A 27,106-nucleotide genomic window follows, 5' to 3' on the forward strand; every position below is an offset into this window, starting at 1 on the left:
TCGTAACTCTGTATGTTTTGCCCTTTGGTTTCTTACTTGAGAAGGTGTGACTATGTCTTTTGGTTATTATCGTCCTTAAATCTTACTTTGCCCACCTAGAACAGAGCAGTAGGCCAGAGCACAAGAACAGGAGGAATGATTTACTTCCTCGGCAGTAACATTATCTGGCAACTGAGTCCCATAGATATGTGTATTCACTTTCAAATTGAACTCTTCAGGAGGGTTATTAGAATATAAGAATCATCATATAGCTGGAAGTTTAAATCTTCAGACTACTTTCAAACAACATATTAATTAGTCAATGTACTTGCATGTCACCGATAAAAATGTAAAAGAGAGGAAATTCTCAGACCATGAAAACATTCTAATGAAACAAAACTGTAAGAATTGGCTCCACACGCACTGGAAGGAGAAGAGGTTACCTCACTGTCACGTATCCCATCAATTTTGGTACTTTTTTAGAGAAACAAATATGGGACCTCCTTATTACACAGAATGATGTATTTTCTTTTATTTTCGTTGTTGCTCAAAGGGACCATATCACCTTCTTGTGAACCAACCTGTAGGATTAAGCAGAACAGAAGCACATATGATTTAGTCCAATAAATCTTAGTTTACACTCAACTTAGTCAACCTTTGTCTTGAGTGCACATCAAGCAGGTCCTTAAGAAGCTTCATCTTAAAGTTTTTCCTACATTCTGAATGCATCTAGTTTCTAGTTCTTATACAATCATTAATTTGTGAATAAGGCTAAATTCTCTCCTGCAGTAAATCAAGGCTCTATACTGACAATGATCTTGGATTAAAAGAAGAAAAGATCTTTTCCTTTTACTAGAAGTTTTATGTCAGTTTACATTTCAGTTTTCTGGTTTTGTTTGGGTTGGTCCTTTTTCAAATATCAAGTTCAGGTTTGGAGGCAGACAACTTTTTTAGTTTCAGACACATTTGGGTATATCATTCTTGTTCTGCATTTGCTTCTTTTTCACGTTATTAAGATCAAATTTTATTACAGATTCTTATGTTTGTGGCAATTGTGGGTACAATTACAGCTTCTTGTTGATGCACCATTCATGAGCCCCTGAGGGTTGGTTTCTTTTATAATGTGAGGAATGATTGGCATACTTGCCCCTTAATCAGATAGAGGTTACACACCATGTGACATATCGAAGTGGAAGCAGGTTAGTGATGAGAAATCCCCCGACTCTCTCTCTCTTCGTTTTTGCCTTTTCCACTTTCTTTCTAATTGGTTACTAGTGATTATTCTTGCAGAGACAGGGGAAGGGTGTCCATTATCAGCAGGCATTGGAGGTTTGGCCCTACCATTCTGGTCATGGTGCATCAATCCTGATCTTTCATGCTCTAACAGTGTCCACACAGTCAGATGTTTCCTAGAAGGATTGTAGCTGCTGCTGGCAATTGTTCCAGTGGCTAATGATCTTGAAGTAATTAGAAGTCCTATGATTTTCACTTCTTTTTTGTGAGAGATTAGGAAGTTGATCTTTAAAAAGCAGCAAGCACTTGAAAATATTATTGCTATCTCTAGAAGGGTTCCACAAGAAGAACCCTGGGGGGTTAATTTTCTTATGTAGGCTTATCCCAGCAATTTTTGTTTAGATGCTGTTTCATGCTTTAATCACATGTTATAACTGTGTTCCACTGACTATTGTGCCAAAGCTCCCTCCAAAAATATTATTACTGTCTCTCATCTTCTAAATCCAATCTTCATCAGTTGATTAGTCATAAATTCTGTATCTTAGGTCCATTGATTCTGTGTATCAAGGCCAAATTCTGATTTGCTTAGTCCAAGTCCAAGTAAAACTCCTCAGTGCTCGTGTACTGATAAATTTTTCAGGGTTTTCAAAAAACCAGATTTATGTCCAGGCAATTTCGAAGTGTGGCTTTGTGGTTGAAGGGCAGATTTCTAAGGTTTGTTATTATCTTCTTTCCCATCCCGTGTTCTACATTGTCTGGATAAGTGTTGGTTACGGTTTGATGCTTTGGTGGAGTTTGCCTCTCTTAGCTTAGTCTGACTCATCATTTTCAATTTGGATCTCACACTTTCTTGTTACATCCTTCAATCAATTGAAAATCCATCAATTTCCTTTCCCCTCAAAGGGCTTAGAATGGGTGAGAAAAGGGTTTGATTTTGTCAATGTAAGATTGCTCGATTGACAAACACTTAACTCCTCTTAATTAAGAGATCCTAAGCATATGTAATATTTTTATTTTATATATTTAAAGCGCCTATACTAAAAAGAGAAAACATATTTTTTTATATGAGAAGTGTCATATAAACAGAGTCAGTACCCACAGACACAGAAACAACAGATTCCCTATTTACACAGGGCGGATGCTCTGGGAGGCATTCTATGGGGCACAGCTTTTGTAGGAGTTTGGGAACTGAGCGCTCAATGAGCTACAAGCCTACAACTATTAGCTGTGACACGGATCCGGTCATGTTGCTGCAAAACATTTGTTTTGGAGTGCTTCTAGAGTGCCCATTAGCGTTGCCGAAAGCTGGGAGTCAGGCAGTCAGCTGCACAGTTTGTTGACCTCAACAGCACACAAGAGTCATTCAAAACTATACAAGAAAACCCAAACAATTTTTTTTTCAATTTTCAGTTAAAAAGCCCTGCAATCCTCGCAGTCGGAGCCAAGCAATTGAAGAAAACTTCCTTTTTTTGGGTAATCAGCAATTCAAGCAAAAATAAAATTTACAGTAACTAACCTGAACAGGGGAGGAACTCTGGCTTTTGTTTTCCATGTGAAAAATATGGCGTCAAAACCGTCGACAGCAGGGTTCGAACCTGCGCGGGCGAAGCCCAATAGATTTCAAGTCTATCTCCTTAACCACTCGGACATATCGACGAAGTTGTGTGTATGTTTGGGTTTCATATCTTTAAAAGGAAAAATATCTCCAATCGGTTCAGATTCCCCTATATATATATATATATATATTTTCAATTTTAAGAGGAGTGAAACCAACAGTTGATGCATCTCGCCGAACCAAAACCAAAACCAAAACGCAGTTTCCCGCTCGCTTTTTAACTAGAAAAGTTGCAGCCATTACAGATCACTCCCGAGCTCCCAACCGCAAGCTTGCTCCTCCCCCTCTCGAGTTTCGTCTGAGAAGTCTACCAAAAAAGAAGAAGTTTAGTCTCGTCTAAGAAGTTTGATCTGGGTTTGTGGAATGGGATTTCGAAGATTAAAAGAGTGAAGAATTGGGGGATAAAACGAAGATGACGACGAAGGTGTTCAAGGGAGCCAACGTCTTCATGTCTCGGAACCTAGTTCCGCCTGAATTCTTCGATACTCTTCACGATGCTCTCAAGCAGAACGGTGCCGAGGTTTATCTCTGCTGTGATCCGTCCCGAATCGGTCCTAGTGATTACCATATCATCTCCTCTCCTGAACATGTACTTCCAATTTACAAATACCTACTCGAAGAATTGTTACCCGACAGGATTTTTTTTTCTGTTTTAGATGTTCTTGAAATTGAAGAGTTTAGTTAATGAATTAGTTGTTTTGCAGGAGAAATTCGAGGATCTAAAAGCCAAGGGATGCAATCTACTTGGTACAATTCCTGCACTAGCTGTAGACTTATGTTTCGCTGATTTCTTCCACATTAATGGAAAGTGGATGAATTTGGTTTTGCGGTTTTGGAACTTTGCAGGTCCTCAATGTGTTCTGTCCTGCGCAAAAGAAAACAGAAACTTGCCTAAACAAGGTTTTACTTGTTGTCTTGCAATGGATGGGGTTAAAGTGCTTGCCTCTGGATTCGAGAAGGAAGAAAAGGTAGCGTACACATAGGATTTTCGTAGCCCGGTTGAGAAATGAGACGCTCCAGCAGTTTGGCCTGACTTTTTATTTCTCTCTTCTTTATTTTTTTCGCTTATTACTTCTTTGTAAATAGTATTGATGGTCATATAAGGCATGCTTTTCTGTTGGAACCATTTATCCTTCAACATATATCAAGCTACGACAATCTTGTCATGTTCTCTCCATAACAGGCCAACTCTTGGATGGATATAGTTGAGAATGTAAAAAACATTTTCTGCATTTTATTCATGTAAAGGCCTGTACTGTACATGACTGTTGTTTCTATGTTCAAGTCATTATGTGTTTGGCTTGAAAAAGAAAAGCAGGTACTTTGAAATGCCTTTTCTGTTAGGGTTTCCAGAACCTCCGAGCTTATCCTTGTTGTTGGCTTTGAATCCTTCGATAAATATCACTGGTATTGACAACTATAACCAGTTATCCATGCATTTTATTATTATTAAAACAGAAAAAGGAAAAATTGATTAGGTATGCCACGGAAGTAACCAAACTGATACAGCATAAAAGAAAAAGGATGTGTACTTACAATAAAATAAAAGATAGAGGGAAATTCGTATAAGTCAGTTAGTGACTAAAAAGTTAGCTATTGTATGATGTTAATCCGAAGTTGTATTTACCCCTTGTAGTCTGTAGTGGTATTTGACTCCTATCTATTATTACATTTGTACATATGCAAACAAGTAGATATTTAAGAAAAGCCAACTTCAGATTTTAAAAATTCCTCCCATCTATTTCCTCCAAAATATTATGAACTGTGTACCTTACAGCTCCAAATATTTCATTTTGAGAAGCAATTTGAAGGCTGAAAATTTGCACCTTGGCTTAAAAATGTTTGAAGAAGTCTCAAACACATGTTCAAAAGTCAGGACAATGGACTCAGAGTCTGAACTACAGTTGTTGACATTCAACTAAACATGGTCTGAGAAATAAATGAATTTCTTCAAGTTTCAATGTCATTTTCAATTTATAATTGTCAGCTACCTTCTCTTACATTGTGATTTCCAATTTTTTCTTGGGAAAATCCTTGGAAATTTGACTGTTTCTGTTTGACCTCCTTTGGAGAATGCTTTCCCTTGAGGTGTTCATCCTGCTGGTGCTTGAAGAGTTCAATATGAAATAATAACAGAAATATTCAAATATAAACCTTCAAATACTAGTGTCAACATTTTCTGAGGAAGTTTGGTCCCCTTTCCTTTTGGTTGCTGACATTTAATACAGTTTTCTCTTCAATATTTTTCTTTACATTTATATATGTAATTTATGAAGATCAGTTCATTTCTAATGTTTTGTAGGTCAAGATCGAAAAGTTAGTGACTGCAATGGGAGGAATCTTGCAAACTAGGGCCACCACGGATGTTAACTTCGTCATTGTGAGGAACGTTTTGGCTGCAAAGTACAAGGTCCATGCAAAACCCAATAGAGGATTTGTGCAATTCAGTACCCTATTTATTTATTCATTGCTTTGTCAGTTTGTAGTATTGGACAGCTGTGGGTGTTTGTTATTAGTACTTATAATATTTAGCATATGTTATTTGAGTGTTGTTTTTGGATTGGTAAGCTAGCTGGGAGAAATTTTCTGCTTTTGCACCTCATATTTCTGTACGCGCGCACACACACACACACACACCCATGGAACAATATTTCGGTGATATCGGTAATCACCTAACCGAAAAGAGCCCCCGAAACGAGATTGGCTGGATATCGCCCATTTCTTGGCGATATCTCGCCTTTTTCTCGCCAAACCGGTGATTTCCGGCGATAACACCACCGTCGCAAGCCGATTTGCAGGTTGCAACACCACCGCCACAAGGCACGGCGACGAGGCGGAGGCGGAGGCAATGAGGCGAGAGCGACGAGGCGCCCCCGAGGCGGAGGCGGGAGGCGGAAGTGAAATTAGTGACACTCACACCTAAATCTACAATCATATAGTAAAAAACAAACGACACCTCAAGCACCAACAACACAAACCACACAAAAGGTCCAAAAAAACCGCAAGAAGAAAGGAAGAGAAGAAGGCGCACCGGCCACCGCGCCGGAGGCGCGCGGGAATGGAAGAGAAGAAGAGAGGAAGAGAGGAAGAGAGAAAGAGATTAGGGAAGAGGAGAGGAGAGGTGAGACTGGCAAGAACATCTCTTTCAATTTTGTTTGTTTTTATTTTTATTTTAACATTTGATCACAGAGCGCATATACAATGCATAGGTTCAAACAAGAACCACAATCGGAATCTAATAAGCATTTCATATATGCCCGATTAGGCATCTTCTCGTGTTTAAAAAAAAAAAAAAAAAGCGGACGCCTATTGCCTAAAAATAGGCGCGCATGAGGCGCTCCGGGGCCCAACGCCAAGGCGACAATTGCGCGCCTGACAACTATGCCGTCCATGGAGCATCAACGACTTTTAGGCAAAGATGGAGGAGGAAGATGAACAGTATATGCATTTTGAACCACGTGAACCACACACGTGGTTCATGTAAGACCATAAAATTATAAAAAAAAAAAAAAAATACTGACATCTCTTACCTGACTTGACGAGTGGGAGACATGATTTGACTATTAGGTATTATTTTTTTATATTTTAAAACATGACAGTTGACACTCGACACAATGACACTAACGTTTGCATATTTATATTATGTATTATACATATATTGATTATATATTCAGATTATATATTACTTTAAAAGTTTAAAACTCATAAATTTGGCAAACCGGGCGAAATATCCTTCCTTGACACACACACACACACACACGTACAAAGGAGGATGCTGTTGGTAACGCTTTTAACCGAGATGAAGGCTGCTTGATTCATATTGACGAAGGAGGGAATGACAAGCTGGATGCGGTTGGCAAGAATTTTAGCAATGAATTCATAGAGAAGGTTAGAAAGAGAGATAGCCTGAGAATCCGAAAGAGAGGAGGCACTTGGCTTCTTAGGGATGAGGTAGAGGGGTTTGGTTGATGGAAGAAAGCTTGGATGGCATTGGTGAGATCCTCTTCAAGAAAGCCCTAAGAGTATTTAAAGAAAGCCATGCTGAAGCCATATGGCCCTGGAGCTTGGTTGGGCTTGTGGGAGTTGATGGCAGAGAGGATTTTAGCATTGGCGGGAATGGCTTAAAGGGAGTCGAGGGGACAAAATTGTTGATGAGCTTTGGGGGAATGGGGAACCGGGGGGTGGGGGGAAGGGGTAAGGGAATAGAGTGCTAGAAGAGAAGTAATATATCACTTCTCACTTAATGCCATCAACATCAGAGATCTAGACTCCATTTGCAGAGAGGAAGGGTTGGGATAGGGTTGTAACTGTGGCGCTTTTTGAGAGAGCGGTGGAAGAATGAGGTGTTCTATTCTCCAAGTTGGATCCTGGATTTTTGATGGAGAAAACTCTCCTCTTGGGAGCTAGGACAGCTAAGCAGAGAGGGCTTTTCTTCGTCAGTGAGGGCCGGGTCAAAGGGGTTTGATTGAAGAAAAGACTAGACATTATTGAGGTTGCAGCTGTAAGAGGAGACCAGGGAAGAGATGTTCCCAAAGGAGGAGGAGTTTTAAGCTTTAAGGGCCAATTGTGAGTTACAAAGCTTCCCTAGCAATGGCGTCAAGAAGGAGAGAGTGACAGTGAATAGGTTTGTCCAGGCGTACCCAATAGGAGATATTTTGTTATACCTCACTGTTAGATTTGTGCCTCTGTTCTTTCATTATTGTGATCATGTTGACCTAATCATTGTTGTACATGTTTTCTTACTCATTGTAGCAAAACAATCTTCAGTTTGCTGCTGATAAAAAAATTGGTTGTATAGTCTCTTCCATGTTCATTGGACCGAGGTGGTGACAAATTACTTAATTGATGCTGCTTTTTCTCTTCGGATTATATTTTTTCATTATGTGTCGTCATACTTTATGGAGCAATCGTTTTCCGTTTGACAATACATCCTTTCGGTTTGCAGTGTGCATTTACTTTATATTGTGGATATTATGGTTTTTTTTTCTGTTCTTGTTTTCCCCTTACGAGATTTCATATTATTGAATAATTTGAATATTCTTATTACAGTGGGCCTTAAACGTTCTTAAGAAACCTATTGTCTCCATTAGCTGGTTGAATCAGTGTTGGAATGAACACCGAGTTGTGCCACAGGAGCCATACAGAATTCCTCCTTTTTCTGGGTTGACCATCTGTGTGTCAAGGATTCCACCAGGTTACATTTTATACACAGTTTTTAACAAGCAGTTAGGTTAGCTACTTGGTGTAGCTTTGAGTGTCGTCATTTTCATGTATGATTTTTAAATTTGCACCCAAATCAGATGAGCGGAAGGAGCTTGAAAAGCTTGTTGTACAGAATGGTGGGAATTACTCTGCTGACCTAACCAAGAAATGCACACATTTGGTTTCTGATATATCCTTTTTAAGTCTTTTTCCCTATTTCTTATTTGCTCTGTCTGAAGATGAAAAGATGTTTCAACTTTGTCCATTTGTTTATGAGAGATAGCTAGTCATTTCACGTTTCGGTTGTTCATACTAGAAGTTTCACCTTGATGGAACTCACATAACTGTTGACATGTAGATTCACATCAAGGATGGCAACACTATGCTGTCCTAAATTTTTTTCTTTTGGCACACTTATTAGGGAAGGATCATTTTGCAAAAATATATATTCTTCAATTTTGAATCTTATAATTTTTTAGATTGAGATCATTAAAAATGAGGGAATAAGATAAAAACGGCTTACATCCCTGACTCTGCATTCAATGGTGTAGAAACATCTTGTCTGATGGGTCCCAAATCTCCAAGTGAATTTAAGTATGGATAAATGCCTTGGATTGTCTAGATGCAGTGACGACTGATGATCTATCAATTCTAATATATTTAAAAACTCTTAATTAGGGTTTCCTAGAAGTTTTGAGCCAGAACGTGGCCATTTGACCACCATATTGGCCAAACAATACATGCAGCCTAAATGTTTAAATTTTGGTCAAAACATAGCTGAAATCTAAAGTATCTGAGACGATGAGACCCAGAACTATGGTTCTTGATTTTACTTTCAATATCTCCTACATTGGCGTCTACCTTGTCACAACTCCATCTTGATTCTTATTCTTTATTTATTTTGTGGTAGTTCTTTACAAAATTGATTATGTCTTCTGATTGACCATAAATTTTGAACTTGTTGGTGTTTATTTAATATGAAAAAGATTTGTGCCCTTAACATACATACATTCCTGAAGGTGACAAATACAAGGTAGCCAGAAAATGGGGTCACATTCATATTGTGAATCGGAAATGGGTTGATCAGTCTATAGCTAAAAGAGGTAACACTTATTTATGGCTTCGTTCACAACACATTATTGTGCCCCATCCCTCCCCTGCCTCCCTTTTTCTCTTTCTCTTTTTGAGGAAGTATCGTGGTACTCAACATGTGAACTGACTACTTTTGATGAATAGCATGCTTGGGCGAAGAGTCTTACTCTATTCAGGGAGTCTCTAATTCTTCAGCTAATGTGATGAAGGGTGGCCTAAAGCGACAGCATGACCAAGAGAATTGCATTGAGAATTCTCAAAATGTGCCATCATCTGGGATTAGAAATTCAAATTTGCTTCCATCTTCCCTGAGTGCTGAACCTGATCTGGAAACACGTCTTTCTCAGAATACGTCTTCAACTTTTTCTGATGCCAATGTGTTTACCAAAGAAGAGGGGAACGGAGAAGCTAAGTTGGAGCCTGAAGATGGAAGAAAGTTTGATTGTTGTGTTGCTGACGATTCACAAGCTGAAGACAATGATATGTATCTCTCAGAATGCAGAATTTCACTTGTTGGTTTTCAGGCTTTTGAATTGCGTAAACTAGTCCATATGGTGCGTAAAGGTGGGGGCTCCCGGTTTATGACATTGAATGACATGTTAACCCACATAGTTGTGGGAACACCTTCAGAGAGGTAAATACTTGAAAGCCAATGAAATTCATAAACATTGCATTCACTTTTGTGAAGTACTTTTGATGTGAACACAGAGACATGCTGGCCGAACTCCCAAAGTGGGCCCCAAGAACCACCCATACATTCTGGCCGTACCCCATTCCAGGGTTATGGGCTCAAGATGGGTTTGCTTGGAATCCCATCAATCCGACGGTCACGGATCTATTTTATTTTTTAATTTGGGTTAGTATCTTGTGAGTTATGAAAGAGTCCCAGTCCATTTTAATTCTTATTTAAGTTATGTTTGGGTGGGTTTCCACTAGTTAGGTCGTGCATCAGATAAGACTCTTTTACAAGGAGGGTTCTTATCTTTTAGGAGTTTGCCTTTGATTAAAACTTATCTTTATTAAGTGATTGTGGTTTATTTAGGTAAGGAGTCTTTTTCCATAGAGGACTCTTATAGGTAAGTCAGTCTTTTATTTCAAGAAGTCTTTTATTTTAGTTGGTTGTTAAGTTGGTCTCTAAGTCTTAGTTGAGTTTGAGTCAAGTTCTTCTTTCTTTGTAAAGGCTATAAATAAGCCTCATTGTTCAATGTAATTCTTCAGTTTTGATGATCAATAAAGTTGATTAAGTTTGAGGATCAGGGTTCCTAGTTGAGGGGGCTCTGATTGAGTAAAGTTTGTTCAAGTTCAGCTTCTTCTTCATTCCAGCAAGCTACAAGCATTCCACAAGCAGCCAAGTAAGTAGACAAGCCCTCACCCCCATCCCCTGCCTCCTCTCTCTCCTGCAGCTCTTCCCCACCCTTTTCCTTCCTTGTGTGACCCTAGGGACCTTCTCTCTCCTGCCTCTTTCCATCATAGACCCTTCCAGCCCCTTCCCCAACCCCAGCAGCTCCTTTTTCCCCTTCCCCTACATCCTCTGACAGCCTGTGCCACTCCCCCACCCCTCCCTTCTTCCCATGACAGTCCCAGGATCCCTCCCTCTGCAACTTCCAAATTCCCAGCTGGCCAGCCCCTAACTCTCCTTTCTTTTCCCCCTAGGATCACACCTTCCCCCAGACCCTAGTCTTACTTTTAATTCTCCAATTTAACCTTGTTTCCTTTGTCTAGAAAATTTCTGCTTATCATCTTCCTAGAAAATTCTGCAGATTTTAAATTTCTGAAATCTGAATGTGTTTCAACTTCTGACCATACCCTACAGTCCAGACCAATAAAAATCAGTTCTGAAATTATAAAAGCAGCAAGTGCAGGCCTATTCCTATCGTAGCTGAAACCCCCTCCAAGCCCTAGTTTCTGTTTCTGCTACAAATCAAATCTGGAATCTTAACACATTAAAATTCAAATTTAGCTTGGTCATTGCAGCAGGGTTTTCAGAGCTATAAAGCACCCTACATATCCTTGAATACCCTATCTCTTTGCTGGAATTCCTGGGCAACCCTTAGATTTGGGGAAATTCCCAAAAGACCCTTAACTCTAAATCTGGGTTTTCATCAACTTTATTGTTCTTCTACTTCCATGCATCTTTTGTGATCATGGAAATAAAAAAAGAACAAAACATACCCTTGGTCTTTTTCTTTCCTTCATTTCTGTTAGATGCATGGTAACATGCATAAGATTTAACAAGACACAGCTGAAATAGACAGAAGACAGAATTGATCTGTCTCTGTGCTAGAGTAGTCTATGGTGTTTTCTAAAACCTTGCAAAGATATAAATAGCTAAGATTTACGAAAGTTCTGGTCAAACCTGCTAAGTTATGGGGCAAAACTTTTTCATGTCATGGTCTGTTCAAAACTGGTTAAAATTATTGGAACTATAGTGGTTGAAAAACTTCGCTACATTAGTCGTAGTGCTGGTATGCTTCCCTTTCTGGAATCCTGAGCTATCTTTCTAAAATCTTTTCTCAGATATTTGTTTGCACTTCTTTTATTGATTCCACAATATATTGATGGAATTTGTCTTGAATGTGGAAGTTTTCCTAGTCTGCGGTTCAAGTTTTCTGTTAAGTCTCTGAAATTTATCCATCAGATGACCTAGAACATGTTACATGGCAAATAAAATATAAATTCTGTTAGAACTCAATGCTTTGAAGCATTTTAATCTTTCGGTGTTTGAGATAATGCCAACCCAGTAGTTGCCTCTGCTATGATCAGTATAAGAATGGAAGAGAAATAGTGAAGAGAGAGAAAAGATGTAAGAATAAGAAGAAGGAGAAGGATGACGCTAGGGATCAGGTTAATTTGTTGGGACTTGGGAGGGAGTAATTGATCTCTCTTCTCTCCCAGTATTCAATGAAAGTAAAATTACAGAAGTGTCCTTGCAAATGAGTGTCTTCCCTATGTGACCATGGTACAGGGTATTCCCTTCATATCGATACAGCAATTAATCTGAGACTCCGCCTTGGCTAATTTGTCTCTTTCATCAAAATGTTGATCTAGTGGGTCTTGTGCTGCTGGGCACAAATCTAGTCACATGGCATAGCAACAAGCATGCTACTGTGGCTAGATCTATTGTGTAACTGAGTAGAGAGCTATGGCTCATACTGCAGCTGAGTTAATGTGGTAAAAATCTCTATTTTAAGAGTTGGGTTTTCCTGCCACTCAACCTATGGAGATGTTCTGCACCAACAAAGCTGTTATCTACATCACTGACAATCCATTGTTTTATGAGAGGACAAAGCATATCAAGGTTGGTTGTCCTGAAAAAGCTCATTGTTACTCTTTTTTCTCTCTTCTGATCCGCATAGTGCTAAGTTCGCTAACCCTCTATCTAGGTTTCAGTTTCATGGGAATTGTTTCAAGCTAGCTCTGGTTGACCTGTATGCTCTAACTTGAGGGAGTGTGTTAAAAGTCTAACAAATTAAGTTGCAAGGTGCATGATCTATATGTACAGTAGGCGTACATATGCGTCATATATACACTGTATATTGCTGTCTCTATATGTTCTCATGTGGTTTCTAGGTGATTTTGGAATGTAGGCTGTACATATGTGCACATATCTCTCACTAGGGGAAGAGGCGTCTTTTTCTCCTCGCTCTGTTAGCTGCTGGTTTGGTAGTTGGAGTCATCGATTCCTAGGAGGAATCCCATGGCTGTGTGAGTTAAAATTCTGCAATTCCAGCATTCCACTCTCATCTTCAAGCCTGCGGCAGCATTAATTCTTCAAGTTTTCTGCAGTTCAAGATTCCCAGAGCAAGTAAGTGATACCCCAGCTCCTTCCCCTACCCCTTGTGCAACCTCCGCCCTTTGTCCCTCTAGCTTGTGGCACCCTCCCGTATCCACAAACCCTTCTTCCCTAAACCCTAAGCTACATACCTTTCCTTTTTTTTTTTTTCTATTTTCCAGAATTTTCTGGAATTTTCGGACTGTTCTAAAAACCTAAATTTTAAGGTAAGATCTATGGAAATCTAACCATTATTATCTGTCCCAAAGTTAGGGACCTTATACCCCCAACCCTAGTAACCTTCCCTCTCAATTTTAGCCAACTGGACCAGCTAAAGCCTAGTTTAAACCCTAGTCCCCTTTGCTGCCTAAATTCCCAAAACCCTAGAATCAACTAAACCCTCCTGTCTCCCTAACCATCTCTCCAAACCCTAAACCCTTTTAGGATAACCTTCCTCTTTTCCCCTCTACCTTTCCAGCCCTAATCCTACCCTTACCCTGGAAACCCTAGAAATTACAAAACCCTAATTATAAGAACCCTAATGTTGAAGAAGAATTCTGCAAATAAGAGTTTTGTTAAAGCAGAATTGTTTCTTCAAATTCCAGACACAAAGCAGTCTGGACGGACCCTAAAATCCCTCCCACATAGCCCTAGACCCCCAATCCACGATTTGGACGTCAAAACCCTTAAACTGCTGGTCACAATAGAGTAGAGACAGCTGCTGTCCAATAAAATTTGACTGAGATCAGATCTATAACAGCAAGATTTAAACCCTAATTACTGCTGGTTCTCTGAAAGAGGATCCTGAAGATTGGCCCCTGATCCAAGGTATATCAGCTGGTTTGATCTTTCACCAATTCCAATCAACAATGGCTCCTCCTGAAACCTCATGGGCCTATTCCAGATAAAATTCAAAACTGATAATCTCCTTTTTTTCCCCAGAATTCTCAAGGTTGCAGGAACAGAACCATTCACGATTGAGTCCGAAACAATACCTTTGACTTCTTGATCAGATTCGACAGGACCCTAATTTTAATTTTGGATGGACACGGGTTAAACCCAAAATTGGAACCGTGGAATGAAATGTTATGGCGAACCAGAATTTGTAACCATCAAGCAATCCTGGTCATCAACATTGTTGTATTAATCCATACAAAATCAGAACATGAAATCCTTGTTCAACGAGGAAGAATTAGGATTTCTTTCTTCAAACTAGAAGCCTTAAACAATTCTCAACCCGGCAATCACAGAGCGAAACAGGTGCTGAGTACAACTGCTCTGATACTATGTAAACAATCGCAAGATCTATAACCTCTACTTGGTAGAGAGAAGAAGAAAGAGAGAACAATTGGAGAACAAGGTTGGGTGATTGAATGCATACTCTATCATATCACCCACCTTGTATTTTTATAATAAACCAAAATAGAATTACATAAGGAATATGACTCCTAACTCTTGTCTAACTAAGCTTAACAAGAAAACTCACTTGGACTTGGACGTTAATAGGTAAAGACCTAAAACAAGAAGGAAATCGTGATAGGGGGACTCCCAGTATCGTGTTACATTATAACGTCTTATATCTGTAACAATGTCATATAATCGTGCATGAAGATGGCGGACATCTCTTTAGTGTTTTGTTTCATTGGACCTCTTCACAGAACTGTATCTGATACCCTTTTACACGTCATGTTGACAATTCCTGGTAGTGTTACAATTATATCTTAGGAAGGCTAGTATTATTATGCTTGTTTCTTGCAGCTCTTAGTTACTCTGCTCTTTCCCCAGCGAAAAGAAGGAAGTATGGGGCTATGCAGCTTTGGGGGTTATTTATGTGGTTAGAGTCAGCTGGTTGGAAGATTGTGACCGAGAAAAAAGAGAAGTACCTGTGTCCCAAAAGCATGTCGCTTCTGACTTACTTTTGCCAAAAGGTGTGTTGACAGTTGTCTATTCTTGTATATATTCAGCCTTTTTTTTTTTTTTTGGGGGGGGGGGGGGGGGGAATAGGTATCATCTTTGAATTGTCTGTAATTCTTGTATCTTTATGCAAGAAAATATTTTTATATAGTTTAAATTTGGTTCAATAGGTGTTTTTAATGTTGGACTTGGTTTGCTTACTGATATATATGTCCTAATGGGTGTATTCCGATGAAGCAGCAGCAGTAAGCACTTATCGTGTAAAACAAGGGAAAAGCTCTGCTGCATCTTTCAACATGCCAACTATACAAGGAGTGGAGAATATTAACTTTGATTGTGATATCTCATTGGAGAATAGAGGACCAAAACTACAAGTAAACACAAAGGGGTCCAATCATGTAGAACCAGCTGCCGGATCATTCCAGAAATCCAAGATTTCAGTTCTAAAGGATGACAGTAAGGTTGCACTGAAAATTCAACAAGATTTTGATGCTACAAATGGTCAAGATGGGAAATCATCAAATGTTTTCAAAGGGAAAATATTTTGCTTCTCAAGTTCTTTCCCTCATAATAGGGTGAGCTTCCATTTTCTCATTTTTCTTGTTATTGAAATACTTTCACATTTAGCCAGTTTGCACTGGGCCCACTACAAGAATGCATGTTATGCATGTTAGCCCGGGTTCTGTGAGTACTTAAATATGCAGGTACACAGATTGGCCTATTTTTATTGGACAAGTTAGACCATAGAAGTGGGGCTTGAACCCTTACACTGTTTTGATCGTTTCAAAAACTGCCTCTTTCTAGCCATTTCTCAGATCATTGGGGAGAGGGCTCAAAAAAAAAAAAAAAAAAAGAGGGTGGGGGGGGGGGGGATGTCCCATAAGAAACTGAGCATGATAGCCAAATAAGTTGAAAGTTTCATTATTGGTTTGGGAAACAATGGTGGAAGTATTGACTCCTATTGAGTAGATAATATACTTCCATTAAGTGACTTATTGGATTAAAAAAACTGAAGCCTCCATTAGTTGGATGTCTGCCTATCTTGATAATACCAGTTTCAATTGTTGACAAGATCATTGCTGGATCAAGGTCCAGACTTTCTTTGCATGAATCTTCCATTCAGTTTCCTTTATTAGTATTTCTTGTTCTCATAGCTAGTTGAGTGTTTCTCAATATTATGATTCTGTTGTTATTATATTTCTTCAGTCCTATTTTCAACCTGTTGGGTTTGTGTCCCCTCCCCCCCCCCCCCTTTTTTTTTCTTCTTTCTTTTCTGCCTCCAACAAACTTTTTTTTATTCATTTGTTTATTGGTTTTGGGAACAGAGAGATGAAATTGTTGAATGGGTTAAACAAGGAGGAGGAGATTTGGTGGATGATCAGGTTAAGGATGTGGACTTCACCATTGAGTGTCATGGTCGGATTCAGAAACCTGCTGAAAATTCTCAGTCCATCATTGTTTCCAGTCACTGGATTAAATCCTGTTTGGAGGTAGAAAATTTTGAAATATATAATTTTCTTTAGTCTTCTCTTTGGTTCCTGCTGAAATCCAAGATGGTTCCATATATTCTTTAGTGTTATTTGAAATTTTTTATCTGTACTCCACAAAACTGCAGAACTTAGTAATGGGGGACAGAATATAGAAGAAAGAAGGATATAAAGAAGATAGGGGGAAGAAGGGAAATCTTAGAAGAATTAGTCTTGAAGAAGAGGAAGAGAGAGAAGAACACTCATAAGAAGAAAAGAAGAAGGAAGAAAAGAGGAGAGAAGGGGGGGGGGCTGCAAACGCACAAAGCTCAAGCTTCAATTCATTTTTTTCTATTCCATCTCAATAAGCTGATTACAAGTGTTTAAATAACAAAACAAACATACTTGATACGAAGACAGACTATAATAGGACTCTTGGTAATTTAAAACTAACTAAAATTTATCCTAGATATCCTACCCAAATAAAAAACTTCGATTACATGATTATCCCAATAATAAATAATAAAATTCTAAATTATCTCTAGAACTCCCACGAAAACAGATCCTATTTTATCTCCTTCCAAGATGGAGTTTGGGCCCACCAAATTTGAATCTATTTCCATGCAAGCTAGACTTGGGGCCCACCAAATATGAAAAATATCAATCTAGGTTACTGTTCACGCTATTGTAGCGTGAACGGTAATTTCTGGTTGTGCTGCATCAATTTCTCCCTCTCTTAAAAAAAACTCGTCCTCGAGTTTCATCGAAAAAATCTGTCTCATGATTGGCACCCTCATGATTGGCACCGCAAAAAAAGGATTTGATAGGTTGTTGTAGCATTGTTCACAATTACTGAGAAAAGAAATTAGGGGCAATAAAGAAAGGATGAAGAATTGAAAGATCACAAGGAGGAGAAGAAAACAAGGAAGGGAGAAAAGAAGGTTGAACAAACGATGAGATAAAGAAGAGATTTATCCAGGTTTGGGCTCTGATACCAAATAATGGGGGACAGAATATTGAAGAAGAAGGATATAAAGAAGATAGGGGGAAGAAGGGAAATCTTAGAAGAATTAGTCTTGAAGAAGAGGAAGAGAGAGAAGAACATTCATAAGAAGAAAAGAAGAAGAAGAAGAAGAAAAGAGGAGAGAAGGGGGGGGGGCTGCAAACGCACAAAGCTCAAGCTTCAATTCATTTTTTTCTATTCCATCTCAATAAGTTGATTACAAGTGTTTAAATAACAAAACAAACATACTTGATACGAAAACAGACTATAATAGGACTCTTGGTAATTTAAAACTAACAAAAGACTGATCCTACAAGGACTCTTAGGAATTTAAAACTAACTAAAACTTATCCTAGATATCCTACCCAAATAAAAAACTTCGATTACATGATTATCCCAATAATAAATAATAAAATTCTAAATTATCTCTAGAACTCCCACGAAAACAGATCCTATTTTATCTCCTTGCAAGCTGGAGTTTGGGCCCACCAAATATGAAAAATATCAATCTAGGTTACTGTTCACGCTACTGTAGCGTGAACAGTAATTTCTGGTTGTGCTGCATCACTTAGTACCTGTATGGATATTAGGAGCATATTGAGGTTAAGTGATTTTTTAATCTTACTGCTGGTTATTGTATATTTAAAGGTGGAATCCAGACAAAAACATTCATTTTTTTGTTGCATACCATATCAGGATTATTTATTTGTCATTAGGATCCTCAAGAAACCTATCAATCATTATTTTGTATTCCATCTTAAAGCACACTTTTCTCATTGCTTTAAATTTTTCTAGACGTTATTGTGTGAAGAACCAGAATTGAAGATTTTTGCCATCTACCTTTTTTCTATTTTGAATTCTACAACCGTCACTTCAATAAATGACCCTTCATGAAATTGAAGTCTCCTAGTTGTTTCACATTTTGTTGTTTGTTATTTGAGTCAAAATTATTTCTCCCTACATTTTTGGCCTGAAATCTAGTATAGATGGTATAGTTCTCCATCATCCATAGTTCCTAGTAACACATATTTCACTGTGATAAGACCCAAATGATATCCTCTGGATAACCACATGAGAACTTTTTGATTTAGCCAAAAACCAAACTCTGAATGACAATCTGATGATCTCATTGAAAATCTCTTAAAAGCCTCAGCCCTAGATGTCATGTAAGACCAAACTGTGATTGTTCTAAGTTTCCTGTGATCTAAGGGGACCCAAAATCTAGAATGTAGCCAAATGGACCTCTTATGCTAAAAAGGGAGAGAAATAATTTTGTCATTCTTCTTTTTTCATGTTTGATTGAACAGGATAATTTTTATCTTTTCTTTCTTTCTTTCTTTTCCCCCTCTTTCTTTCTTTCTTTCTTTCTTTCTTTCTTTTTGTTGTTGTACATTATGATATGCTGTGGACTATGCACATAATTTGTTGCAATTAACTTTATAAACTTCCCGTTCATAGATACTAGACTAGATAGAGTGGAAGACACTGAAAATCTCCTACAGTGTAAGGTACAATTCGGGGATCATGCAGGTTAAAGTAAATGACTCTTTTGTTCTTTGAGGTTGCAGCAAGAGGTGGTGGCAGAATACGGTTCTGGGTTTTCCCCTTCTTATTTGTTTGGTATGTGTGGGTGTGGGTGTGTTTTTGTTTGGGGTTGGGGGAGGGACAGGGGGTGAGTTCTTCTAGTTCTGTGTCTTGCTTTTGTTTTTGTTAACCTGTTGGGGTTGGGGAGCATTGCTGTGTTATGGGTGACGTGTAGTGATGTCCGTCATAGTTGTCAAAGCATTGCCTTTGAAAGACTATTGACCAGCCACCATATTGTTCAAGGCTCCCATACAGAAAACAGAGGGAAAAGAAGGGGAGGGGATGAGGAAATGGGGGCAGAAATGGAAGGAGCAAGAAAGGAACATGTTTAAATGGGGGAGAAAACCCAGAAAGTGTGGGAAAATAAAAGGCAAATATGAGGGAAGCAGTAATAGCTGCTACTGAGTTGGGAAAAATGCAGCAGCAGCCATGCTGACACTGTCATCTGCCATCATGGTAGGACGGAGGTTCATCCCTGGACTTGTACCGGAACTGACATCTCTTTCATAATTGATGATAAAGAGGAAGTGGTTTCATTTTTTAAATTATAACTCCCTCTCTCTCTCTCTCTCTCTCTCTCTCTCTCTCTCTCTCTCTCTGTGTGTGTGTGTGTGTGTGTGTATACACCACTTCAAGGAAAGAGATATCGTATTTACCCTAGTGCCCCTTTAATTAATGTGTGCACCCATGAAAGGTGGAAATGCCACAGTTGAAGATGCTTCCATGTGTCCTACTGGCACTTGTGCTGGTGCAGGGGCCATATTCCTGTACAAAGAACACATTTCTTTTTTTGTTATCTTTTTTCTGTTGCCAACTGTCGTAAATGATTTCTTAAATATTGCTTTCCAGTAATTAGCAGAAGACTTTTATAGCCGCTACCTTAAATTTGACGATACTTATCTTGCTCCATTCGTACAAACAGTGTAGAATTGACATCTTCTAATGATTTTTGGTCATCTTTGATGAAGGATGGATGCTTGCTGGAAGTTAACAGTCACATTCTGTACTCACCACTTCCCTGCCGGATTCCGTTACCTGGGTTTGAAGGCTTTCGTTTCTGTGTCTCTCAATATGAAGAGAAAGATAGGTTATTACTAAGAAATCTTTGTTTTGTTCTAGGAGCTAAGTTCACGGAAAAACTTAGTAGGAAGGTCACACATTTAATTTGCAAGTTCACCAGTGGCCCAAAATATGAGGCTGCTTGCAAATGGGGCATACATGCAGTTACTTTTGAGTGGATCTGTGAATGCATCATGCAGGTGAGTCTTCTATCTTATCCTTGACAAGTCTCCCTGTCTATCCATTTAGTAGTATTTGTATCTCTACTCTTCTATCCGTCCTCTCTCTCTCTCTCTCTCTCTCTCTCCCTCTTTCTTGGGGGTGCACATTTCTTTACCTGGCACTCCACTGTTTGCTCTCCATATCTTTCTGATATTTATTCTTACGAGTTCTGTCATATAATCTTGTTCATGAAACCTGGAGGATATCCTCCATTCTTACTGATTTTTACAGGACAATATCGTTGCTCTGGATCAATTTCTCCCAAATGAAGTTACTGCTCAAGATCGAGAGGGAGGATTGTGCACAATGAGCCAGTATCCTACACAGGCAGGTAGCATGATATCTGGAGGTGTTTCATCTCAGTTACCAAGTCAATCTCAAGTCACGGAGAAAATAGAAACTCATGTCACTGGCAGTAGAAATGAAAGCTATAAAATCTTCAGTGAAGGGGCAATACATTCTTTGCAGAACGTTAAAAGAGCAAGGGTTATGGAAAATGACAGAGAGGCAGACGCAGTTTTTGCTGAAGCTCATCAAGATGGTTCAGTTTTTGAGATTGAATCCAGGAGAAACAGGGTACCAGAAGATAATAGCGAAGCTTCTCGTGGTGTTCCTGATGTGGCTGCAGCTATTGAGGACTTGATAGCACAAACAAGTAAGGTAATGAGAAAATGGACTGAGTTTTCCTGCATTCTTCAGTGTTGACCAAATTCCTTGGGGCATGATTGACTTCCTACAGTAGGAGAGGCTGATAGTTCTTTCATCATTGATTTCCCTCACCATGGTTGAAGAAAACTTTCTACTAATAAAACAGTCACTTTTTCTTTTCCAAACATCTATATCACTATCTTACCTATTTATTTGCTTTTTGTAATGCCAGATTCAAGACATGAAGCCACCAGTCAGTTCTCAATGTGATCAAATGGTATCCCTCTTTTAGGCTGATCATTGTTTGTACCAAAAATGTCAGGAATATGTGAATGATTCTGTTTTCATTCCCCCCCCCCCCCTTTTTTTTTTGATCTTTTAAAACAATGGTTTTGGTATTTTCTCAAGATGCATCAGTTTACCTTGACCTCTGAACTCTGAAGATGCAGCTTTACTCAGCCAATCATTCAATTCTTGGTGAAGACAATTTAGAGCCTCGTTCTTCCTATGGAATTTCCAACGATTGGTTGAGCAGGTAATTTTGGGTTTTATTCTACTTGTAGTGCCTTTTGATGCATACATATTATATGTATATTAATTATTTTTTGAATTCTAAGCTCCCTAAACTTCAAACTGTGGTATACATGCAGTTGCTTGATGTGAACGAAACTTGTTTCTCATGTGTGGTTACTAACTAATGCCTTGACTTTTAAGGAATGCACCCCAAAGGATAAGAAATGGAAGTCCATTTGCTTTTGAGAACACTAGCTTTTTTTTTTTTTTTTTTTGGGGGGGGGGGGGGGGGGGTTGTAAATGATCATTCATTGACCAAAAGGAAGAAACCGGAGGCCGGAGGGGGGATACAAAACAATAGAGGCCGAGGCCCTACAAAGCAAAGGAAAAACTTCAAAGTACTAATCCATTCAACTAAGCTACAAGCCTCCGAGAGCCTTAGATCCTCGACCTATCTTTTTCTTTTTTCTTCATAGAAGATTTAAAATCACCTAGGGAGTCATCATTGGCATTAAAGCATCCCTTTGGGACATGGTTGCTTCTCCTACAGCTAGCAAGATCTGAAGGATTCAGCAGCAAAGGTGTTACAAACTCAAGAGCATCCTCTACAAAGACCCCAAGAGGGGAGGAGAGGGAGGGGAGCTGGGCTGGGCCAAGAGAGGAGTGGGGGTGGGGGTGGGAGTAAGGAAGAGAGGGGGTTGGATGGGCTAGAAGAGGGAGAAGGGAAGGGCTTGGAGAAGAAAAAGATTTAAGGGGATGTTGGGTTAGCGTCGGGGAAAGGGGAGCTAAGAGGTGGGCCTAGGGGAATGGTTGGGTAAAAAGGGGGGGCATGGAAGATGAGAGAGGGAGAGAAGAGGAATGGACCTGGTGCTTCCTCCCTCTTGGACTTTCACCCTATTTCCCTCTATAACCCTCTATAAATTCATCTCCCTGGTCCTGGCTAATCGAATTAAATTGGTCATTCCTTCTTTAGTGAGTCCCAATCAATATGCATTCATTTCAGGCTGTAGCATTTCCGATATTATCCTCCTCTACGTTGAGATTGTTTGAGGATTTGATAGATCTGCTCATTCCCCAGCCGCCCTCATGAAGGTTGACCTCCATAAAGCCTTTGACTCTATCCGGTGGGATTTTATTAGTGATGTCCTCTTGGCTATGAGCTTCCCCCCCCTCCTTTGTTCTTTGGATCGAGACTTGCATTTCCACTCCTCACTTCTCAGTCATCACCAATGGTTCCCCTGTTGGATCCTTCTCTTCTTGTGTCGATATCCACCAAGGGTGTCCCCTCTCCCCCTATCTCTTCACCTTAAATCTGAAAGTCCTCTCCCGTCTCCTCCAATCCAAAATTGATCAACTTCTCATTTTTCCCATTTCCAAGTGTAAATCCCTGAAGCTCACCCTCACCCACCAAGTGACCTCATGATTCTCTTTAAGGCTGACCATTCCTCTATCTCTTCTATCCTTTCCATCCTCTCCTCCTTCGAATCCCTCTTGGGCTTTAAAGTCAACTTTGAGAAATCCACCATCTTTCTCTCTGGAATCTCTAACGCCATTAGAGCTTCCCTCCTTCAGCTATCTGGATTTAGCCCCGACTCCTTCCCGGTGACCTACCTTGGCCTTCCCCTTATCCCTGGTAGGCTCACCCGCCACCACTACTTCCCTATGCTTGATCATATTTAGAAAAAGCTCCAACTTTGGAAAAGCAAGTTGCTTTTGTTTGGGAGAGTGGTGCTTATCCGTTCTGTTCTCCAATCTTCCTACCTCTACTGGTGTGGTATCTTCTCCCTCCCCAAATCCACCATCCACTCTCTGGAATCCATCTTCTGTGCCTTCATTTGGAAGGGCCAAGATTCTTCCCACTTCCTTCACCCTATTTCCTGGAAGACCATCTGCGGTCCCAAATCTGAAGGAGGTCTTGGAATTTGCCAAATTCTGGATATGAATATGGCTTATGAAACTCATTTGGAAGATTGCCTCCAAACATGATTCCATTTGGGTCTCCTGGGCCTACTCCTAACTCCTTAAGACTGACTCCATTTGGACTGTCCACGTTCCCCTCCAACCCCTCTTGGATCTGGAGAAAGCTACTGCTTCTCCGTGGTTGCTCTCTCTCCGTCATTTCTGTCCAGGTTTCTATTGGCGCCACCACTTCCTTTTGGCTTGACCCCTGACATTCGATGGGTATCCTGTTCACTCTCCTTGGCCCCAAAACCGTCTATAACTCCCGCATCCCTAAATCTATACCCCTCTCCTCCTATATTTTGAATGGCTCTTGGTCCCTCCCACCACCCAAGTCTCACACAAGTTTGGAGCTCCCTCCCCCCTCCTCTCATCCCATACTATTGACTGCATTACCTGGCTTCATTCCCATTCTACAACCTTTTTCTACTGCCTCGACTTGGAACCCCCTCCCCCCTGTCCCATTTACTCCTCTTGTCTAGTTCAAAGGTCACATCCCTCGCCACTCCCTAACCCTTTGGAGAGCACTTAACCTAGCCCTCCCTACCCAAGCATTCCTCATTAGCCGCCACATCCTTGCCAGCCCCAATTGTACGCTTTGTTGGAACAGTTCAGAGGACATTGACCATCTATTTTTTTGTTGCCCGCTCTCCCGCTCTGTTTGGACCTTAGCCCTGGCTTCCATTTGGCCCAGATCGCGACGTTCATTTGGCTTTGCCCGAGATTGGGAATGGATCTTGAGAAACTATGCCGGTGCCACTATCTGTGATCAAGTGGGTAAGCTTGTCTTAGCCGCCATCGTTCACCATCTTTGGTGGGAGCATTACATGAGAAGATGGACTTCCAAATCCAGATCTCAAGATATGATTTGGAATGCCATCTATTTTGATGTTTATTCGAGGTTTCGCTCTATTCTCCATCACCCTATTGTTGACTCTCCAAGAAATAGGCTGATTGTTAGTTCTTGGAGTCTCACTTCTTCTATCCAGTCCCTTCCTTGATTGGTCTTCTCTCCTCCCCCCCCCCCCCCCCCCCTTTCTCTATCCCCTTTGTATATGTGCTCTTGCTTGCTTCCAATTTTTTAAGTAATTATTCATCCAAAAAAAAAAAAAGAAAGGACGCCATGAGCAGGCAATAGGCAAAAAATTCTTGGGACATGCAAGCCAGCTAGTCGATTCCTGGTGACTTCTTACAAATGATGATTTTTCTTCACAGTTTCGCCATTATGTTGGGGCGTGTCAATACAAGCAAGCTGATGGATAATGGCATTGTTCGTAAAATAGTTTTGGAGCCTGAACATGTACTCCTCCCCTCCCTTATATCAGAACAAGTAATTTTAATTTTAACACCAAATTTAGTACAAATCGTCTGATTAAATATTTCTGAAGGCATCGTAGACATCACTTTTAGGTTTCATCAAATGTCCAAGTGGGATAGGAATAATACCAAACAAAGGAGTGACATGGGACAATGGGAATGAGTCCACAAACATTGGAATGCACAATATGGAAGGAACCTTAAATCTTTTATCATGATAGGGTTATGAAGAACATCAATGTTGAGCAAATATAGATGCTTCACATTTCATACCGAAAAACCTGGGAAGAAGAAAGTGAATAAAATAGCTGAGGTAATTGTTTTTTATAACAGCAAAGATGGGTACCTATATTTTGATACCAAAGCATCAGACAATCCATGGTATTGCTATCACTAAGTCAACACAAGACCCCTTTAACTGCATAATGCAGCCCATGTGTTTGAAAACAGGATCTTTTCAGAGAAATCCTTACTTTGAGATACCCTTCAACTGGTCAGCATTTCTGTGGCTCTGCATGTGCATGGGGTTTATACCTCTTGAAGTTATGTCCATGTACTCAACCTAGTCAAACCATGCACAAGGTAAAAATTCATTATGTGTCCTGATTCAGCCTACACTGTATACCTTTCTCTTGTGTCTGGGATGTGGTAACATCAACATAGGCTAATATTTAAGATTACCATGATAATACATTTTTCATGTTGATCTGGTTCCTCCTTGTCTGATGGTGTGGGTAGGGTCCTTCTAGGGTACCAGATTGTGTGTGCCTTAAGACCTAGTTGTATTCCAACTTTTCATTGTTACTGTGATTTTCATCTCTTCTCTCATATTTGTCTGGGCAAGCAAGTAACTGTTATTTCTTTTTTTATCGGCTCTGGTCAAATGACGTGTTTCTTTGGGTACCTGGACAAATGATTTTGACTTCTTCATCTTCAGGAATGAGAAACAACCCGATCTGTGTACTCCTTCTGGACAAGGTGTAAAAAAAGGCATGTATGACGGTTTTAGTGAAACACAAACTGAGTCACAGGTCTGTGATAATGCATACCTGAAATTAATATAGATAGCATTCTTGGAATATGTCTTTCGACGATAATGATTTTACTGTATTTTGTAATGCAGATTGTTGGATATGAAGAAGATTTGTCAGGCAGACAATTGATAATTGATAGAGTTCGTAGTCAGAGTAGCTTGGTTTAAAGTTCTGTGAGGAAAAGAAAGTAGGGAATACATCAAGTACAGAACTCTGGATTGCGAATCCAGCCTAAGCAGACATTAAAATGACCTCATGGCAAGGTGAAAGTTTGCATGTGAGACTGTTCTCTTCTTGCTAGTTTATGTCAAAATTTTCTCAAGAGTCCCAAACGAGGCTTGTGGAGTATTTTTTCAGGCATCTCCTGCAGTTTTGTCCCAATAAATTTGTGAAGCATTCATTGAAAATCAGAGGCTTGTACACCGAACTTTCTTTGTATGTACATACTGTAAATACTTTTTGAATTTCTGCAGAAGATGAATTTGCCTTGGCTTGTAAATCCAATTCCAGTATCTAGCTTCAATGGCTACTTTGCTAACGAGCATTTTGCATTTGTCCTCTAGGTAACAGGGGAAGGTTGTATTAAACCCATACATATTTCTGGGAGATTTGATATTCTAGGAGCTTTTGGTAAGTTAATGGTATTTATCAATCACATAACTGGACACTGTAGGGCAAGGGATCTTTCCCAAGGGGGGTAGGAGAGGATGATTCATCCTGGATAACCTGGCATGCTGACTCAATTTTAATGTTTGAAATGTGTAAACAGATGTTAGATTTGTTAGCATGATGTGAAGGCCTTACTGGATACATGAAAACCTTGCCATTCAACAAAGTCATTTTTAAAATGGAAGAAATCATTCATAATCATAGAAAGCAACTGTCTATTAAAATCTATGCAATGGGAATCAAGGGGAAGGAATGTCTTAATTTCATGCTTGTAAAATAAACATTCGTGTTTTCCATTCAATGTGATGTGATAATATGACGAATTTCAAATCACTCACTGATTATTGAACTTTACTTCGCATCTAATAATTTGGTTTGAAGAAAAATTGCACGTAAAATGTATCTCCTGATTTAGTTCTCAGATTGTAGCACATGACATTTTTGAGATTCAACGATTATGAACTCTTTTATGCTTGTACTGATAGCTATTAGATTTAAAGAATATCACACTTCAGCTACGTTTAGAGTGTAAATGGATAACCAAAATTTGTGCCCGAATTCTCATCTGCATCTGTTTAGCACTATTCGAATTCGTGTGATTACTAATAGGATGCGGATATGGTATACCTTTTTAAAACAAATTATTATTTGTCCGATTAAGTTACTTATTTGAATTTTTTTATTTTTTTTAAGATTTCTTACTAAAATATAACTATCAAAGTTGTTAAATTCTTAAATTTCAAACATAGCCTTACAAATAAAATGGTAAAGACAAAGCTATAAGCCTATAATGAATAAGTGATAGTAATACCATGGATTATTGAG

At 39.4% G+C, this 27,106-nt stretch overlaps 1 protein-coding gene and 1 non-coding gene across 4 annotated transcripts; one reads left to right on the forward strand and one right to left on the reverse strand.

The window, feature by feature from the left end:
• Window positions 1-2,786: 2,786 nt before the first annotated feature.
• Window positions 2,787-2,868, reverse strand: TRNAS-UGA (transfer RNA serine (anticodon UGA)). The gene has a single exon. It is a non-coding gene; the product is annotated as a tRNA-Ser (tRNA).
• A 148-nt stretch (window positions 2,869-3,016) lies between these two features.
• On the forward strand, window positions 3,017-26,645 carry MEI1 (transcription coactivator). 3 transcript variants are annotated; one of them, XM_089157896.1, is made up of 17 exons: window positions 3,017-3,416; window positions 3,532-3,574; window positions 3,674-3,795; window positions 5,130-5,237; window positions 7,877-8,021; window positions 8,128-8,219; window positions 9,039-9,132; window positions 9,266-9,755; window positions 14,679-14,821; window positions 15,051-15,382; window positions 16,133-16,297; window positions 19,829-20,119; window positions 20,373-20,801; window positions 21,022-21,066; window positions 21,233-21,324; window positions 25,516-25,609; window positions 25,702-26,645. In XM_089157896.1, exons 1-17 carry the CDS (start codon window positions 3,240-3,242, stop codon window positions 25,777-25,779), a joined length of 2,940 nt encoding a protein of 979 aa, XP_089014022.1. In that variant the 5' UTR covers window positions 3,017-3,239; the 3' UTR covers window positions 25,780-26,645. The 3 variants fall into 3 exon arrangements, with proteins under 3 accessions (XP_089014022.1, XP_089014014.1, XP_089014031.1); XM_089157888.1 differs by having other exon boundaries at window positions 15,048-15,382; window positions 25,702-26,643; XM_089157905.1 differs by having other exon boundaries at window positions 15,048-15,382; window positions 21,239-21,324; window positions 25,702-26,643.
• The last annotated feature ends 461 nt before the right edge of the window (window positions 26,646-27,106 follow it).

The sequence above is a fragment of the Hakea prostrata genome, chromosome 1 (assembly GCF_041222555.1).
Source record: "Hakea prostrata isolate BN-2017 chromosome 1, UWA_Hpros_2, whole genome shotgun sequence".
Classification (NCBI taxonomy): Eukaryota; Viridiplantae; Streptophyta; class Magnoliopsida; order Proteales; family Proteaceae; genus Hakea; species Hakea prostrata.

Excerpts from the sequence above, each read along its gene's own strand:
- MEI1 (XM_089157888.1), top strand. The coding sequence starts at position 3,240 with ATGACGACGAAGGTGTTCAAGGGAGCCAACGTCTTCATGTCTCGGAAC. Across the intron at positions 15,383-16,132 it reads GTTCTTTCCCTCATAATAGG|AGAGATGAAATTGTTGAATG; the intron begins GTGAGCTTCCAT and ends TTTTGGGAACAG. Across the intron at positions 16,298-19,828 it reads GGATTAAATCCTGTTTGGAG|GATGGATGCTTGCTGGAAGT; the intron begins GTAGAAAATTTT and ends TCTTTGATGAAG.